We start from the raw sequence: 19,920 nt of genomic DNA, 5'->3' as shown, positions 1-19,920 counted from the left end.
TCAAAAATATGTCAAAGAATATGATAAATTAAACCCTTAATATACTTTTGTTTTTCTCTCGCATGCCGCTAAGATGCATTAATAAATTAGGTTGATAATAGGTTAACCTATACTTAATAATGATCTGTGGTTCTAATAAAAGCTAGTTGGTTCACAAAGAAGTGATCAATCAGAAGAGTGCTTATTTTTGTTTTTAACTTTGCTTAACACTTTCCTTATCATCCATCGTACACTTTGTATAGTACCGTTTTGTTGTGAGCTTTTTTAAACATTTCGCTGACTCCTTTCATCAACGTCATACTTCTATAAAAAAAACTTCATTTTTAGGAGATCGTTTTTAAAGTTTAATTTTTTTTCAAAATTATTAAAACATATATCAAGCCACATATTAAACTTTTTACTGTGCAACAGATCTTTTAAGGTATAATCTGAGTGTTTTTTTTTTCATTTGAAAAATGTTTAATACATTTAAAAAATATATTAAACAATACATTTTCTTCAAAATGCAAAAGCAACACTTTCTGCCCTGTAGCGGGTAAAGATCTGCTCGCCGAAGCTTGCCATCGCAAAAGTGCTTTCCAAAGCAACCACATATCGAACCTTCACCTGTACTCCATAAGCAGTTTCATGATGAGTTAGAAACTCTTCATCAGCCTCTCCCGGAAGCCAGCAACTTAAAACTTTATTAAACCACGCCAGTGTGGTAGGTTTTGATATTGATCTTAATTAGGTTCGTATAGCAAAAAAAGGTTTTAAAATGTTTTGATTAGTTATCACGTAGGTACAGGAAGTCAAATAAAGTAGCAATTTTCTATCTTAAATTAGGTGTTGCGGCTCCTGTCGGTCAGCCTCTATTATTTCATCAAGTCCAGCTGCAATATTTTGAGCTGCCACAAAATACAGCACACAACGCACATACATCTACAAGGTCGGTATTTATTTACAACATGAAGTTGCCAGAAGATAAGCACGTGTTATTTATGTTCTCCACAAGTGTTGATGGTCTCAACCCTGATTTTACAATCACCATACTTATCTGATGTTAAAAGTAATAGCATTTTGTATCGGACAGGATCGAATTAGAATTTGAGGAAATCAATGTGCTCGAACCGTAGAAACTATGTTTTCCAAGCAACTGCAAAAAGTCTGAAGACACCATGGAAAAGTTTGCTCAACTAAAAATCACAAATAGGCGATTTACCACTTGTAAAAGATTTAATTTTGTGATAAGCTATTTACTAAACACTAATTGATAAGAGATTTTACATTTTTTACACATTTAACATCTATATAAATAAAAAACTAATGGTTTGTTTGTTCAAAATGTCAAATCTCCTTTAGGTAAACACTGATTGATCGCTTTGAAATTTTGACATAAATTTGCATTCTATTGAAATACGCCCGTGTTTATTTATAAAAAAATAATCTTTAACGCTTTAACAGGATCTCTGCTAAATAAAAGCTTTATCAAACCAACAATAGATGGCTCCAGTGAATTCACACATATCAGAATTATGATATACGAGTATGTAGGAGTGTCTAAAATTTGAGTGGTGTGGTTGTAGAATGGTAAATGTTGCACGTGTGTAAAGTGAACACTTAACCAGCCTGTGACAGATCATAAGCCCCGTAAACACCCAGACTACTATATTCTTCTTCATCTATGTAGAGATGTAAAAAATATGTAAAATAATTCCTAAAATTGAAGATAATTCAGATTTGCGAATAAGTATTTGGACACACTCAAAATGTTGTTAATAATTCATAATAGCCTCTCCTCAATGATATAGACAATGAAGTGCCTTAAAAATGTTCTTGATTTAAAAATTGCGCAATCAATGTTACTTTTATGTCTTTACCGCGTACATTATTAAAAAATTGTTTTTGATTTACGGGGTCATGAATCCAGCCCTGATACAATATTTCAGCCAATATGGAATGTTCGAAATACTGGGTTTTCTGTATCATCAACACCTTTTGTTAGCGCCCCCAAAAACCGGAGATGGCGTCGGATAACCGAACTAAATCATTATTTTAACACCTTTTCCGTAAACCCTACACTTAAATGGCGGCAAAACTAATTGGCGCCGAAAAAAATTAAATTGGTTTGAATATTGCCTACTGATCTACACTGGAACACGTGTTCCAAATATGAATCAGGATATCCATAGACGAAAGATATTAATTGCCATAACGTTTATTAATTACAATTAGGTAGTTACCGACCGGGCATTATTGATTACCTAGCCAGGTAGGATTCATTTTCATAATTAAATATTTTAAATATTTTATTTTGAATGCGATTTTTATATTATTTTTAAATCAATAATAATGAAGATATAGAAATGAAAGTGAATGATGCACTGAAATCACCTTACCTTTATCTTTACCTTCTTCTTCTCTGTGTTCGCTCCCTAGGTGGTGCATATGGCCAACACGAAACGTCTCCAAATCTTTTTTTCTTTTGACCAAATTAAGCCACACGAATGCGTGGCCGGGTACAGCTATTTGCAAATAAAAACCTATCAGCGAATGCTAAACTGGTAGAACATAGTGAAGTCCTTCTTCCAACGCTAATGTGTGGAAGCGAAGGATGGAGTTAATAATTGAAGGATGAAAGTAGACTGATTGTAGTCAAAATACGATCTCTCAGATAAATGTGCGGTAGACCGATGTATGATAGATGTTCGATTGATGAATTGAGGAAAGAATACTAGGCTGAGATAAGCATTATCGATAAGATTAAGAAAGGTGTGTTGAGATAGCATGTGAAACGAATGAATGAGGAAGTAACGGTTAAACAAATTTATGAGGCAAGTGTAGTTGGAAAAAAGAGCAGAGGAAGACTTGGCATGATCAGGTTTATCAAATACTTGAAAGGTATGTATGTATGTATGTATGTATGCGGTATGAGGAGATGCATAAATGTGGAAGAGGCGAAGATTGTTTTTAAAGACAGAGTGGTATGGCGTTCTATTCTCTCTCTATACCCCTTGCGAGATAGTTAATGAGTTAGTTAGTTTTTTTTTATCACACGCCTAGTATCAGAACATTTGCGTTTGGCACCGCATCTCTTACAGGCAGTGGAGATGCGTCAGAGGCGACATTGTGATAAACATATCGCTCACTCCTTTCAAGAACGTCAAAAATCAAAAAACTTGATTTATCAGGGGAACGTTTTTAAAGTTTAAAAATAAAATACAATTTATTAAAAATAAATATCAAGCCACTTATTGAACTTTTGACTGTGCAACAGATCTTTTTAGGTAAAACCTGAATGTATTTTCTCCATTTGAAAAATATTTAGAATATTTAAAAAAAAATTAAACAATACCTTTTTTTCAAAATTAAAAAACAACACTTGTTGCCCTGTAGCGGGTAAATATTAAGTTAAAAATAAGCCTCTTTTGCTGGGATATAGTAAATTTTCTGGGCATTCAGAAAACATGCACAAGTGAAAATTGACGATTTTTGATATATGACGTTCGTGAAAGGAGTGAGCGATATGTTTTCCGTAGGCGTCGACAGTCCCTTTTGTGTGGTTAAAATATAAAAACGAGAATCTTTGCATAGGGTACTAAATTTATTTATGTAGCGTTATTTGCATTCTCAGTACACGCTTTGCATTATATATAGATACTTATAAAAACTGAAAGGTTTACAACATTGTAGGTGTGTCCAAATCATTGTTCACAATTCTGGGTTTCTCCACTTACGGGTAATTTTTACATTTTGACATCTCAATACAGATCGCTGTTGAGATGCCAGTATGTAAAAATAAGTGCAGAAACCCAGATTTGTGAACAAGTACTTGGACACACCTAAAAAAATTGTTAGTAAAAATAACTGGTCAAGCTTCATAAAAATTGAAAATCATGTTTTCAGGCATCTCCCAGCAAGTGAATAAAATAGGTAAGAATCCTGCTTAAAAAAAGAGGTTTCTGCTAAACAAAAGATTTCTGAAGCCAACCATAGAAGGGTTCTGTGAACTCAAACATGAAATGACATTAGATTTATGATATATGTATGAGTTGCAAAAATTTGAGTAGTGTTATTGTCAATCATTGGTAGAATGATGAATGTTACACTGTGTAAAGTGATCACTTTACCAGCCTACGACAAGACATCAACCCTGTAAATACCGCACTTCCATATTCTTCTTCATCTGTGTTGAGATGAAACTAATAATTATTATTTTAGTCCAAATATTCACCATGCAATTTAATCGTTAATTCGAAATGCCCATTTTTTAGATGTCATAATCTAGTACGCACCTACTCTAGCCCAATTTACAGAAGCAAAAATAAATTTATGAATTTTAAAGAATCTCATATTATTGTCCTTGATAACCTTGTTGTTATCGTAAAAAATGAGAGTAAAACATTTTATGGCCAGATATCTGTTAATTCCTTCGTCAATAGGCATAAGCCTCATCTCCATATAGCATCCATTCATTTATTGACACTTCCAGTCAAGTCACGTACATATTACATAATATTATTACCGACGTCGTAAAACAGAGGCGAAATAAGATTTCATGATAATGTACAATAAATTTTTTTTACAAAGCACCCAAAAGGTAATTTAAATCTTGTTAATACACCTTTGAATTATAAGTGTCAAAGTGACTAAAACTTTCATTTATTTAGCCAACTTTAATACGTAATAATTTTTAAAAAGTCAGCTAACATAAATTATTTAGGATATCAAGCTAAAAAAATTATTTGAAAACAACAATAAAAAATATCTATATTTTTAACCGTTCACTAAGAGTGAGCAGATCCATTGAACGATGAATCTTTTTTGACAGATGAAAAGGGAGAATCATGAACGACTTACTGATTCATGGATTCACTGATAAATTGAGGAACGGGTACCTCAAAATTCAAAAGTTTTTTTTTTATTATGAAACCTCATTTCTTCCATATTTTTTCTATGTGGTTTTTTAATCTTTACAGGCTAGAAATTTCTGTTGTCAGCGGGGATCTTACATTATACTATCGACGACGATGACTTAAGACAAAAAAGGTCTTTAAAAGGTTTTTGTTTCATAAAACCTTACTTTGTCATTATAAAATTCCATCGGCCACTTTTTTTGATCTTCGATCCACAATTGAGCAGTGAAACAAGGATTAAGTGAATTGATGAATCTGTGATTCTGTAAACTAGATGGTGAACGAGACTGGCTAAAAATTGGGATCCGTTCACACATTCAATGTAAATGAACGAGTCAAGAGATCTGGTCGTTCACGAACAACAAACGTACATATATCGCTCACTCCTTTCAAGAACATCATAAATCAAAAATCGACAATTTTCAGTTGTGCATGTTTTTGGAATGCCCAGAAAATGTACTATATCCCAGCAAAAGAGGCATCTTTTTAACTTAATCTTTACCCGCTTCAGGGCAGTAAGTGTTGTTTTAGCATTTTGAAGCAAGGGTATTGTTCAATAATTTTTTTAAATAAACTAGTTATGTTATTTCAAATGAAGAAAAAACTTTCAGGCTTAACCTAAAGAGATCTGTTTCACAGTAAAAAGTTCAATAAGTGGCTTGATATTTATTTTTAATACATTGTGTTATATTTTTAAACTTTAAAAACGTTTTCCTGAAAAATCAAGTTTTTTGATTTATGACGTTCTTGAAAGGAGTGAGCGATATATTAAACGGATAAAATTTTATTATATATGTGTACACAATTCCTACCCACATTTTATCCGATCAATTAAACTCAATATATCAAGTTAGGATATACGGGATTAGGTGGGTACTTTTATTTAGCTAGCAATACTGAGAATACACACACATTTATAAATGATAAACATTAATAAAAAATAATTACAACAATAACTAGTTCGATATTCATTTTCAGTCGATTGGTGACCGAACTTGCAAAATCTTGTAAATTTACCTTCAAGTGCAAATAAATGGAAAACAATCCATTTGTTATTTTAATAACTGATGTTAATGTAATAAAAAAGTTTTTGGTAAGAAGATACTGTTTGTTTATAGTTTTCATATACACATATATTTTTTTAATACAGTTACGTATATTTTTGACCACGTGTTTTTATTTTTAAATTTAAATATAATTTCTGGCGTTTATCTCACTCTATATTCTAATTCGGCCCTATGTCGTCTTGTATAAAAATCCATGCGAGGAAGCCAGTGAAATATGCAATATACTTAATATTTTTAGCTTTAGTTTGCATCTACCGTTGTTCTGGCTAGCTGATAAAATATCACTTTTCAATTCAAAATGCAAGTAGATATATTTTTCTAATCCTTTCATAATAAGGTATGTGCCTGTAAAACCATTGTGTTTATATCTGCTACGGAGTTTATTTTGTTATTTTCTGCTCCAAAAACATGTTGGAAAGGCAAAGGTTTTATTTTCTTTAACAATATAAATACGAACAAATTAACAATGTATTTTTTTTTTCATTTAGATAAAATGATTTTAAGTTCAAATCATTTAAAATATTTCGATTGTGTATTTTTAATATTTGCGGTGTATTTTATTACTTTTACTTATCACGGTAATTATTACTGTTATAATAATTGTACTTTAATTGTGGGAAACACATAAGTTTTCAGGTTTGTTTTATAGTTTTATTTAATCTTGTACATGTCTTTCTGTTGGGTTATCTTATAAAATAAAATAAACATATTTTAAACGTAATTTAAAAATTAAATAAATGTTGTATAAACAAAATACGCATAAGCGTATAAAATGATATAAATATAAATACGTGAATAATATACGTATGTACATGAATAAAAAAATAAAAACGTTAAATAATTGAACATATGAACGTAAGCAAAAACATTTAATAATACGAGTAACATAAAACAGCAAGAAGTAATTAAAGGAAGTGAAATATGTTTTATATATTTATTTTTAAATGCCTTAAAATCCATATAATTATTTGAAATAGAATATTTACTGTAAAATAACATGATATCATTTATATTTTTGTGTTGAATCCAAATTAATAAGAAGAATGAAAACGTCGTTAAAAATAATAGCAAATTTTCCACTAAAGTAAATACATTCAAGTTATTTTGACGACTATCAGAGGAATCATTTTCAATACCGTACTAATGCGTGCAAATTACGAATACAAAATTAGGAGCTCTCATTTGCATTTTGTTTAAACTAAATAATACATTGTTTTTTGTGCGAAACATGTAGTGGATTCATTTGTAAAGTAACTAAAAATTGTTTTATTATTCCAACAGCTTTACAAAATACTAATTCACTGGTTCAGTAGTTGCAGATACAAGTGAAAATAAACACAAAATTCAAGTTTTCATTTCGCGATGGGGACCGACGTTGAAAATAATTTCAGCTCTACGTAAGTTTGTATTGAATATTTTAATAATCTTTTAGAGATTAAAAATATAAGTATCGATGGCATTTAATGTACCATATTGTAAAACGTCCCTACTTTTTATTTAATTCATTTACAAAAAAATAATATTTATAAATATTTTCAGTTTTTCCTAATCTTGGTAAGTAAGACACTAGATTTAACTTTTGAGGTAATAAATGGATACATGTTAAATGATAATAAATATAATAAACAATAATTATTTCTGACATCTGTCAGTTATATTTTTATTGAATTTTCCTAAGCCTTTTTATTCAATGAAATTTATTTCACATTTAAACGAATTATAAAATTATGTCACTAGTTAAGGTGAATGTCACCTACTATAAAAAATATGTTATGTACAAATTTACTTATTTACAAAGGTAGCACCATAAATCATTTATTGTTTATACTTCGCATATATACAACTTATATCCAAAGATAAAAGTTATTTGGTTGTATGGAAAGATGAGTGTTACACAGTATGCAATGTCAGGTTGTGAACTCTAAATGCTTCAAAATTCTCATGCCAAATATCATTCCTTCCCCACTTTTAAGACACCTGTACAATAAATGTTAGCTTCAAAATTAATAAGAATTGTTTGTTTATTTAATGAAAGGATATGGGAATTTGTAATTGGCTCTTCTGTAAATTCTAAAATATGATTTCTTGAATGTTTTCCGCAGATACTTTGTGGTACATTTTACAATATCTTTTATTTTTATGGAGTGTGTGGAAGTTTTTGGTGAAATTATTTGTTGTTTTTAATGTTTTTGATTTAAAATAAACCCTGATGATAACAATGTATTGTTGAAACTGGAAGGTTGAATTGTATTAGTAAAAAAAGTGGTGAAAACAAAGTTAATTAATTTTATAAAGATATTCTAAAATATCTTCTTCTTCTTCTTCTTTATGTAGATCCTAGGGATCTGTTTGTGCCTCCGCATGTCGCTCTTGGGATGTCGACTCCCAGCTGTCTTTCCATCTTTTCGGAGGTCTGCCTTGGAGTCTGTCTTTTGACATTCTGTTTATATGTTCCTTCCAGTATCGCCTTTGTTGTCGTCCCCACCTCACGATATCCTCCGTCTTACACATGCTTCGAATGTCGGTATTTCTTACTCGGTTTCGCAATGTGTTTCCGATTATGGATCGGAGAGTCTTCATTTCAGAGGTTCGAAGTCGAGATTTTGTTCTGGAAGTATCTGCTCTTACATGTTTTGTATATTTTCATTTTACTTTCTATTTTATGTGTTTGTTCCTCCACACCGAGTCTCTAAGGCATCCCGATACAACTGCAGCCTTGTTTTTATTTGTCTAAAATATGAAATTACCAAATTTCGAAACCTTTGTCGTCCGCCATTGATAGTATTTTTGTTTTTTTTTTTCAGGATGGCATTAACTCCTACGGAGTCGTTTAAAAAATATGCAAATAATAACACAGTCACTGTGAAGCGTAATGTAGATCTAGACCCTGATCCATACAATCCTCTGGAGCATAGAAACGTTGAGTATCCGAATTCGTAAGTGAAAAAAATCAATATCAAGTCTAATTCATTTTGCAATGTGTCGACTTTTCAGGTAAAAGAGCTTTTTTGAAATAATTTCAGTGATGCAAGATCCTTGGCGAATCTCCTAAAATGTTCTCTGGGATCTGGAATACTTGCCATGCCACTTGCCTTCGCAAATGCTGGCATTTTGGTCGGCACGCTTGGCTGCATTATTGTGGGATTTATCTGCACGCATTGCGCCCAAATATTGGTAAGATCACATTAAAATAAACTAGATAATAATGCCAAATACTTGAAAGTGGTCAGGTTAGGAGTCGTAATAATCGGCGGGTATGTATAAGGAGATGCATGAACGTGGAAGAGGCGAAGAATGTTTGCAAAGACAGAGTGTTGTGGCGTTCCATTCTCTCTGCCTACCCCTGCGGAGAAGTGGCCTGATGGTTAGTTAGTTAGTTAGTTTTTTAGATAATAATTGGATTTTATAAAATTAAATAACCTTGTTTTAACCTTTTTTATTAATACGATTTAACCTACCGGTTTCGACAAGAACCTTGTCATCATCAGGGTTTATTTTAATTCTAAAACATTAAAAACATTAAAATACTCTCACCAAAAACTTCCACACACTCCGTAAAAATCCTGAATTAATCAATTAATTAATTTAGGATTTTTACGGAGTGTGCGGAAGTTTTTGGTGAGAGTTATTTAATGTATTTGATGTTTTAGAATTAAAATAAACCCTGATGATGACAAGGTTCCTGTCGAAACTGGTAGGTTGAACTGTATTTATAAAAAAGTGGTTAAAACAGAGTTATTTAATTTCATAAACTTTATAAAATGTGCCACAAAGTATCTGCGGAAAACATTCAAGAAATAAATGGATTACTTATAGGACAGCTGCTTGAGATTTTATTCTATAGTAAAATGTAATTTATTATACAAGATACTCTGCCGACAAGTACGCATCACATTTATTTGTTTTAATATCGTTTTATCATTACTGAAGAATATTTATCAATATGACAACGTGCTCCATATTTTATTTTATGCAAATGAATTTATTCAATTTATTATAAATACGTACATAATTTTATAAAACTCTAGTTAATCTATATTTTCAAACCCTTCTCCGCATCCAATGGTGCATAGGGCACTGCATCATAAAAACCCAGTGTTCTATTGTTCGTTAACACATGAAGGAAAGGTGATCAGCCTTCCGCTTCAGGTACCAGTCCAGAGTAAGATTGAAACAATCACTTTTATTTATTTGACCCTCCCCCCCTGGAAATCGAACCCGGGACCTCCAGTACGGTAGCTTAGCGTGCTGACCATTACAATACGGAGGCGGAAATATAAGTGTTCGTTTGTTTAAAGTCTTAAATGTCCTAAGGTAATTATTCGCATTGACATTTTTAAATACACCTGCGTCAGTAACAGTAACAGCTTTGTTGACAGCATCGGCAGCGCCATCTGTTGAACGTTACAGCATTTATCTTTTTAGGTGGAAACTTCTCGAGAAATTTGCATACTTATTAGACAACCATCGTTAGAATATGCAGAAACTTGTGAGGAGGCATTTGCCAATGGACCGAAATGTGTGCAAAAATATTCAAAAGCAATGAGGTTAGTATTAAATTATTTTAATCTTGATAGACAGGAATTATATTCTGAAACCCCATGTATTTTACCCAAGTCAATTTAAAATCATCATTTTATGTGGTGAACTAAACAAAATATGTAACAAACGCATTTCAATTCATTCATTTGAAAGAAGTATAAATTTGGAATTTCATTGATTGATTCGGCAGTCACTTAGTACTAATATTTATCCATTTTAATTCACTATATCTCAAATTCTATTGTGACACGTGTTTCAATGCATTTCGGATCATTTTCAAATCTCAAAATCTATTGTGACACGTGTTTCGATGCATTTTGGATCATTTTCAAACGACGATGAAAATGATAAAAAAGAAATTTGAAAAGCTATATTTCATTTATTTATCAATCATAATTTCAACAGTAGGTAAAGTTACAAAACTTGCAAAACCTTTTTTTCACAAACTTATCGTATTTTATGACATTATTACCATCTATTGTATATATGCCATCTGTTAAAAGTAACAGCAACACAAATATTGCTCATGGCGTACTTCTGGACAACTGCTCTCACTTTTTACGAGTTCACGGAAATTTTAATCTTTTGGATTGCATTGTTGTTTCATAGATTTTTGAAATTTTCATCCCTTCACAAGGATTGTAAAATTAAACATATTAGACACGTGTGTTTTCTATTTTTCTCTTTCTTTTCCATTTAACCAGACTGAGCCACTGCAACACGTGACTGGGTATAGCTGGTATTGTATATAAAAGATCCATACGGTATACTTTATTTTTAATATTACACACTTTTTTTTCAGATATGGAAGTGACTTTGGGATGGCGTTCACTTGCCTTGGAGCATGTTCTGTCTATGTTGTACTTATCAGTAATTCAGTGAAGCAGGTAAAACATTATTACCTTTTCCCACATATGTATAGAACAATAAAAAAATCATTAGATCATAAATCAGGTCAATAATAAGTTTAATCCATTCACTATTAAATTACTGCACTTCAAAACGTAATGTCTAGTATTCTCCTTTAAGTACTTGATATTGTCTGAATGCATAGGGATAAATACCTATCAATTAACTAATAAAACTTTGAATGCTGACACTGTTGTTTATGTTTACGTATGAATTTACGATCAATATATTTTTGTTTTTTTTTAAAGCTTCATTTGTTGCAGCCACTTAAAAAAATATATACAAATTTTTACATCTTTTTCTGCTTGGACTACTTCAAGATTTAAAATAAGTCAATAAATATGATTAAAAATGGATGAATTAGTTCCAATTCTTTAGGTTAAAAGTGTTTTTTTTTATAAATTATGTTTATTATATTGTTATTTTTTCATTTTCAATATGTAATTTTCGTTCGCTATTTTACATGTTATATTTCAATAAAACATTGGTATAAGACCACTTTTTGAGTTCATTAATATACACATGACTAGTTTCGAGAACTACAGATGTTCACATCAACAGGGGAAAATACAAACTTGTATTTTTCTTTATAAAATAAAACAACTTTGTTTCAACCATTTTTATTGGTACACCTTATCCAACCGGTTTCGACAAGAACCTTGTCATCATCAGAGTTTATTTGTAAAAAAAAAAACATTCAAGAAATTGTATTTTTCTATTTGCTGTACCTTTTATTGCTTTATTTGTTACATTTTGCCCTGTGTTTTCTTATTGGTTACTTTCTTATCTGTTTTTCAGTCTTACTAAACTTAATCCTATGTCCCAAGATGAGTAATAGAAATTACTCATCAGGAATATTATGTTTGTGACTTATGTTTGTAATATGTTTAAATAAATAAATGAATATTTATCTTATTTAGTTAAACATAAACATTGACAAGATAATTTATGTATTAAATGTCAAACCAAACACTGATTTTATGCCTACTAAGTTGTATTTTATTGTTAAAAAAATACATAAAAATCAATTTAGTGACAATTGTTTAGCCTAGTTAAAGCATTTTAAAATGAATAGACATTCGTTTGAAAATGCCATGGCTAGACGAAACAATTGTTACAAAATTTATTTCCATGTGTTTTTTTAACAATAAAACCCAACTTAGTAGATTAAAAAATCGGTATTTTATCTAACATTTAATAAATAAATTAAAATAGAGTTCTACGAATTAAACGCCAAATCTAGAAATTTACAAGATATTTACTGTTTTACGGATTACGTTAAAATATACATTTGTGTAACGATAAATTCAATTGATTTTTATAGCTCGTTGAAATTCACCATCCGGAGATGGTGATCGGCGTCAACATGTACTGCGTGATGCTGGTAGTCCCATTGGTGTTACTGGTCCAAGTCAAAAACCTCAAGCACTTGGCGCCTTTCTCGGCGTGCGCCAATATTATGTTTGTCGCGATTGTATGCATAACGCTTTATGTGATTGCTAACGATTTGCCTTCCATCAGCGAGAGAGAACTTTATACAAATATAAAGACGTTCCCAACCTTCCTAAGGTAAATACTATAAAGTCGTTAAAGTAGGTAACTTTATTATAAGAGCTCTAATGTGTTAAGGCAACTAGCCGTATATCAAGTTGCGGCTGTTTGGCGAAACACGGCTCAAAGCATTCTTTTAACTAGCCTCTATCATATACAATCAAAGATTTTGCTCTATCTCTTTTCTTTACCGAGATATTCATTATCCAAATAGCCGCAAATTTTTATGAATTTGATACATGTGTTGACAAAAACATCATTTATGTTAACTATTAACTCGTTTATCTCAAAACGACTGTTTTTAACTTGCGGCCAACTAAGCGGGGTCGTCCTCTGTAGTTTGTGCCTTCGCATATGCCCTCCGCAATCTTGAGAAGCAGGTCTGGGTGTCTTATATTATTGCCTATCCATTTGGCTTGCTGTTTTGCTACTTTATTTGGTAAGCATCTAGACTCCCTAGCCCTGATTTTTACCAGTTTCTCCTCAAATATCTCCTATACCTATAAAGCTCCCAAGTCTAAGAATCTACAGTGCAAGACTAATCATCTTACCTTCATATAATTAATGATCAACTTAACTCTATGAGCCCCAGCCGAAAACTCATAAAACTTCCCCAGTGTCCGGCCCATTTTTGTGAAATTTCATGTTTTGTGAAAGGTTTCTTAAAAGTGTTATAGTTATGAAAATTGTGGGTTAAATCAAACGAAACTTCTGGTATTTATTTGCAACACTTTGATAAATCATCTTTGTTTGATAAATTTGCCAACATTAGCCTTTATGGAGAATTACATTGCAATGTTTGCACGCAAACTTTAACAGGGCGTCGATACGATGCGATGCCCTGTGCATCAGCTGGGGTGGTTTGAGGTGAAAAAAAGAATAGAAGAAAATACTTTAATATTTTATAAATAATAATATTGTTTTTTTTTCTTCAGTCAATAAAAGTCAGCCGCAAAAGCTGTCTAGGCGCATATAGGTTTATGGGCAGCCCTGTTTCAATTTACATATATTTCGTGTTTTCAGCCTTGTGATATTTGCCATGGAGGGTATCGGCATTGTGATGTATGTCGAGAACTCAATGTCTAATCCTGCTCACTTCCTTGGATGTCCTGGAGTGTTGAATATTTCCATGACGATAGTGGTCATCCTCTACGCAGTTCTTGGATTCCTCGGATTCCTGAAATATGGTCACGAGATAATGGGGAGTGTTACCCTAAACCTGGATCCAACTGCTCTGTAAGGTTTTTTTAGTATAGTAAGAAACTTCATGTCTTATATTTTAAAGTTAGAAGTTTTATAGTAAGAAACTTCATGTCTTATATTTTAAAGTAAGAAGTTTTATAGTAAGAAACTTCATGTCTTATATTTTAAAGTAAGAAGTTTTATAGTAAGAAACTTCATGTCTTATATTTTAAAGTAAGAAGTTTTATAGTAAGAAACTTCATGTCTTATATTTTAAAGTAAGAAGTTTTATAGTAAGAAACTTCATGTCTTATATTTTAAAGTAAAAAGTTTTATAGTAAGAAACTTCATGTCTTATAACTTATATTTTAACAATGTAATATTTAGATTTCAAGGAATATTATCAATATTAAAGGAACCGTGCAAACGATTATGATTCATACTATTTTTTTGACATCTTATCAAAGATGAGGAAGAATATGGAAGTCTGGGCATTTACGGGGCTGACGACCGCTATAGGCTGATTTAAGTGATCACTTTACACACGTGTAACATTCACCAATTCTACCCATTTTTGACAACCACACTACTCAAATTCTTGGAAATTCTATACATATGAACCAATTTTGAAACATTGTTCTTGAATCACTAGAACTTCACTTGAGACATCTATTGGTGAAATGTAAAGAAAAATAATAGAAATAAAAATAAATAATATGAAAATACTCTTGTAATTGGAGATAATCCAGATTTTGTGAACAAGTATTTGGACACACACAAAATGTTGTAAGTAGATAATGATTCATATTTTTACATGAATTTCAAGAATATGGTTATTTTTCAAAATGAAAAACTGCAAAATATATGAACGAAAATTTAAAAAAAAAAGTAAGTGATGAAAAATTACTTAGATATGTCATAATTCCCCATCAATCAAAATTTCAACTAACACACGGAAATAATCTAATAGCAGTACAAATATTAGGTTGTATTTTACGATAACTGCGCTATACAAATTGTCCAAAATAATTATTATTTTTGTGACCTTTCAAAAGTTGGAAAATTAGAATGGCGAACATTACACAAGTGTATAAATTGATCAATTAAGCCAGAAAATGCTAGGTCGTAAGCCCTTGAATGCTCCAATATATTTCTTATAAAACGATACTTGCTTCACCCCAGTTTGGACACTAATAAATATTGACATATCATCGGTAGCATGAATAATATTATGTCTGAAAAAAAATAAAGTAATAAAAATAAATCAATATTTTTTTATTTTCTAGGACTAGTAATATTCAATTACATGAATGTATAACAATAATCAAATTCTTACTAAAATGTTATATTTGTTTGTAGACCCGCAAAAATTGCAAAAGGTTTGATATCAGTTGCAATGTATTTCACGTATGCCGTTCAGTTTTACGTGTCCATAGAAATCATGTGGAAATACACAAAAAAACACGTTTCCAAGGGATGGCAAAATATAACCAATATTTCACTCCGTTGTTTGTGCGTGATTCTTACTGGTAAGTTGATAACATTACTTATATAAAAATGCTATGAAAAATGTATGTATTGTTTTAACAAATTGGTTGAAGGTTACTCATGAATATTTCAGATAAACTATTATACTTAGATGTTAACTTAAATGTTTCACCCTGCTGTTAAATAAATTCAAGAGTCTGTATTAAACCCATCTATTATTTTGTAAAAAAAATCATGTTCATATTATGCCAAACAAAATGAGAATATTACATATCAGAAGAGATATTAGTTTATTGTTAAGAAATAAATGTGAAGCCTGGAAGTTTATTTGACAATTTTAATAAAATCACTTTATTTGCTCATTTATATTTGTCGTAATTTAACATTTAGAGATGAATTTTCACATTTAAAAATTTAAATGTCGCACAACGTTCGTAAAAAAACCTACAAAATTCATAATTCTGTCAAATATTCAACATCCTTTACATTCAAAAGTATATTTTTTCCTCCTCCATAGCGCAGTAGTTATCTCATTTGGCTACCATGCTGGAGGTCCCGGGTTTGATTACTAAGTAGAAAAACAAATTCAGATTTTTTACACTTACATTTACCCTTTGAAAAAAATGACCTTTTGCTGGTACCGGAAGCTCCAGACTACCTTCATATAAATAACGATCAAAATAACACTGGAGTATTCCCCTATGCCCCATTGTGTGAGGAAAAAATATATTCTTTGTGACATTTGTAACGTATATTTCATTTAGATAATACAATGAAACATTCTGACTGCTGAATTAGCATATACAGTGAAACCTCTATCTATCGTTTTTAAAGGGACCTATTAACATGAACTATGAATGCGGCATTAAGAGGTCAATACGCAAATAGATACGACCGAGTAAAGATACCGTCCTCCCAATCTGCATAACCATTCGTAGGCTAAAAATCTAGTGTATTTTCGGCTTTGCAAATTATATTTTTTCAACATCGGTTATTGAATGTGCGTTGAAAGTTTTCTTTCAAAGAGTGTGCATGCTTCTGGAAATGCAGGTACAGGTAGCGGCTTCTTTTCATCAATATCGACCTCTCCTGCTATCGGTTACACAAGCTTTCGATAGTTTCTATCTCATACGTTGCTGTTGAATGTAAGAAAATTGAAAAGAATGTAAAAAAAACAGACAAAATGTATCAAATATGCAGCTTAATTCGAACGATAAATGCGGTAAATGGTGACAGAGAAATGAACAATGCGGTTTAGTTTAGTATGAAATTAATTCGGGATAGAAGAAATAAACGACACTTCCGGGAAAACGATTATTCGAGGAACGATAGAAAGAGGTTTCAATGTATTCCATTTAAAAAATCATCATATAATTAAATGTAAGTTGAATATAGTAGTTGGTCATAAAATAATCCGTAAAATATACTTCATTTTTGCTTTTTCAGTTCTGGTAGGCGCAGCCATTCCTAAACTGGATGCTATTATAAGCCTTGTAGGAGCCGTATTTTACTCTACTCTCGGTTTATTTATACCTGCGTTGGTACAGACTATATTCCGATGGAATAAAGATTTAGGCAAATGGAACTGGATTCTATGGAAAAACTGTTTTCTAATGTTATTTTCTTTAATGGCTCTCGTTTGCGGGGTGTCAGTTACTATGTATGATTTACTTAAATAAGTTGTTACCATTTTGTATATCTATATTGCAGTAATTTTAGAGGTAAATAAATCTATTTACGTTGTAATTGAAAATGTCTTTTTCATTAAAAAAAATACATCATTCAAAACATTACATTTATTTCATTTAAAACATCTACTAACAAATATACTGACGAGGTAAAAGTAATAATTAAGTCCGCTTCAGTAGTGTAGTGGTCAGGGCATTTGGATACCCTGCTAGTAATCCCTGGTTCGTTTAACAGGGGGGTCAAAATAAATATTAGTGATTTTCCACTCAAATATTTATTTAATGTTACCCCAGACTGGTTGTTATCTGAAGCGCATGATCACCTTTTCTTCATGTATTTAATGATCAAGATAACACTGCTTATATACGATTCAGTGCCCTATGCACCATTCGCTGTGAATAAGAGTTAAACGAAGGAGAAAAAAAGTATATGACACAATTAGATTTAAACTAAAGCATCTCTGAAATCTGGTGTGATAAATCTAGTAAGTAGTTTGAAGTATTATTTTTAGTGAAGTTTGAAGAAATGACATTCATTTTTATACAAAATGGTTTATACTATCGATAATTATTTTATTATAGTGAATAACGATGTTACATACTTATGTTAATTTGTAAATTCATCTTCTTTGATTACTCTGTTGCTACTGCATGCTGTGAAACTCATTTTATTTTAACTCTACTTGTAAAATCCTTGAAGTGAAATTAATTTGATAATTTTGGTAAAAACGAATGCAGTGAGCGATTTTTTGCGAACAGGTTGAGAATCTCTTTTCTAAATACTATAAATGGTATTCCACATAACAAAGATAATAAGACTATTTACGTTATCAATAAACATAAATTTTATTTTGTTTTTATTACATAGGATAAGAAAAATTATTATTTACATTTTAATAAATGACAGTGTAGTAGGCATTTGTTTGCATGGTGGAATTATTTTCACTTGGTTTACCTTTTCCATTAGAATCTGAAAAAATACAGAGTTTATTTAGTTTAATTTATATAAAAGACATTGAAACAAAGATGTCCTTAAAAATCTAAAATTATTGCATAAAATCTAAAATTAAATTATGCCAGGCTAAGTTTGGTTGATTACAAAAGGAAGAAAAGCAAAAAATACGCATTTCTAAATTATGTATTTTTAAGAAGCTGTCAAGAAGCACGCTGTCTGCCATGAGCAATGTTAAGTACTACGTGTATTCCTATTACGTTTAACAGATAACGCTGCTATTGCGGTAAAATAATGTTTTTCAAAAAGTCACTGTCATGTCGCAAAGTAATCGATGAGAAATTTATCACTTTAAACAAACGAATATTTACAATTCTATTTAAAACGATCAGCAAAACGAAAAAATAATCCCGCATTCAGATGTCAAATTTTCCAAATTGTCCTAGGAGATTTAAGATTTTGAATAAACGAACATACATAGTATATTTTTATTTATACAGAATATCTATACATTATTCTTAATTTTTGGAAAATCAAAGAAACATACATATATATTTAGAATATAATTTGGTACCCTTTTTATCAACAACTTTTTCGGGAATATTGCGCAATAATAATAATAAGCGTAATAAATTAAATTTTTTATGACAATTTGAAAAAAATTACCCTTCCCGCTTATATTTCATTGTCTTCCTTTGAAGACACATATTTTTACAATTAAAAGTTTAAAAATCGCACAATGAATGTAGCATACCTATAGCATATAAAAACTTTTAATTATAGTTTTACTTGGTAAAAACCACTATTTTACCACTATTTCTTAAAATCGATTGCGACACGTTTTTCCATGCATTCCACATCATTTTCAAACCTCCGACCCCCTCTTTATCCTTCAACGTCCCAAGGACACAACTCTAAAATTTTGACTTGTTAACAAACGGTGTTTAAAAATGATGCGGACACAATAGATTTTAAGAAATAGTGGTGTTTACCAAGTAAAGCTTAAATTAAAAATGGATAACTTTTACCACAAAGTGACGAATCAATTATTGACGTTATTCTAAAGCTATACTCACGACATTCGGATATCGGAATACACGACTCTGAGGAACTTCTTACAAAGCCAGGATTACAAACACACTTCCTCAGTGCACAGTTTATCTGGCAATTTATTGGAGGATGCGGCACGTCACAAGTGCCTTCACAGACTGTTGGGCACATCTCTGGACGCGCGTTGGGTCCGCAACCTATCCGATATTGGGAAAATTCATGGTAGATAAATAAACAACTGATAACATAGACACGAATCGGTCACAAATAATTGATATATTTATATTTCCCTGTTAATTTTTTTAATTACGCTTCCGTAGTGTAATGGTCAGTATAGTTGGCTACTGTACTGGAGGTCCCGGGTTCGATTCTCAGGGTGGGATCAAATACATATAATTGATTTTTCACTATAATATTTATTCAATATACCTGAAGCAGAGGGCTGCTCACCTTTCCTTCATGTGTTAACGATCAAGATAAGACTGCGTTTATATGGTACAGTGCCCTATGCACTATCGGGTCTCATGAGGGTTTGAAGATAAATATATAATAATCCATCAGTTTAAATCGGCAAATTTCCGCGGTGTACGAATACC

General features: G+C 31.2%; 1 protein-coding gene across 5 annotated transcripts; it reads left to right on the top strand.

Moving 5' to 3' along the window:
* Window positions 1-5,853: 5,853 nt before the first annotated feature.
* Window positions 5,854-17,424, top strand: LOC148304677 (proton-coupled amino acid transporter-like protein pathetic). 5 transcript variants are annotated; one of them, XM_088267921.1, is made up of 10 exons: window positions 5,854-5,988; window positions 7,244-7,359; window positions 8,767-8,898; window positions 8,986-9,136; window positions 10,388-10,509; window positions 11,307-11,391; window positions 12,738-12,982; window positions 13,988-14,200; window positions 15,506-15,675; window positions 17,081-17,424. In XM_088267921.1, the coding sequence occupies exons 2-10, from the start codon at window positions 7,325-7,327 to the stop codon at window positions 17,311-17,313; spliced, it is 1,386 nt and encodes a 461-aa protein (XP_088124047.1). In that variant the 5' UTR covers window positions 5,854-5,988; window positions 7,244-7,324; the 3' UTR covers window positions 17,314-17,424. The 5 variants fall into 5 exon arrangements, with proteins under 5 accessions (XP_088124047.1, XP_088124051.1, XP_088124049.1 ...); XM_088267925.1 differs by having other exon boundaries at window positions 5,887-5,988; window positions 7,273-7,359; window positions 17,081-17,406; XM_088267923.1 differs by lacking the exon at window positions 5,854-5,988 and adding an exon at window positions 6,205-6,387.
* Window positions 17,425-19,920: the final 2,496 nt, after the last annotated feature.

This window comes from Brachycentrus maculatus, unplaced genomic scaffold (assembly GCF_059751285.1).
Source record: "Brachycentrus maculatus isolate JH-2025_06_01 unplaced genomic scaffold, ASM5975128v1 h1tg000309l, whole genome shotgun sequence".
Lineage (NCBI taxonomy): Eukaryota > Metazoa > Arthropoda > Insecta > Trichoptera > Brachycentridae > Brachycentrus > Brachycentrus maculatus.
Note: the sequence above shows the minus strand (reverse complement) of the source record. Positions and strands in the feature narration are given on the sequence as shown.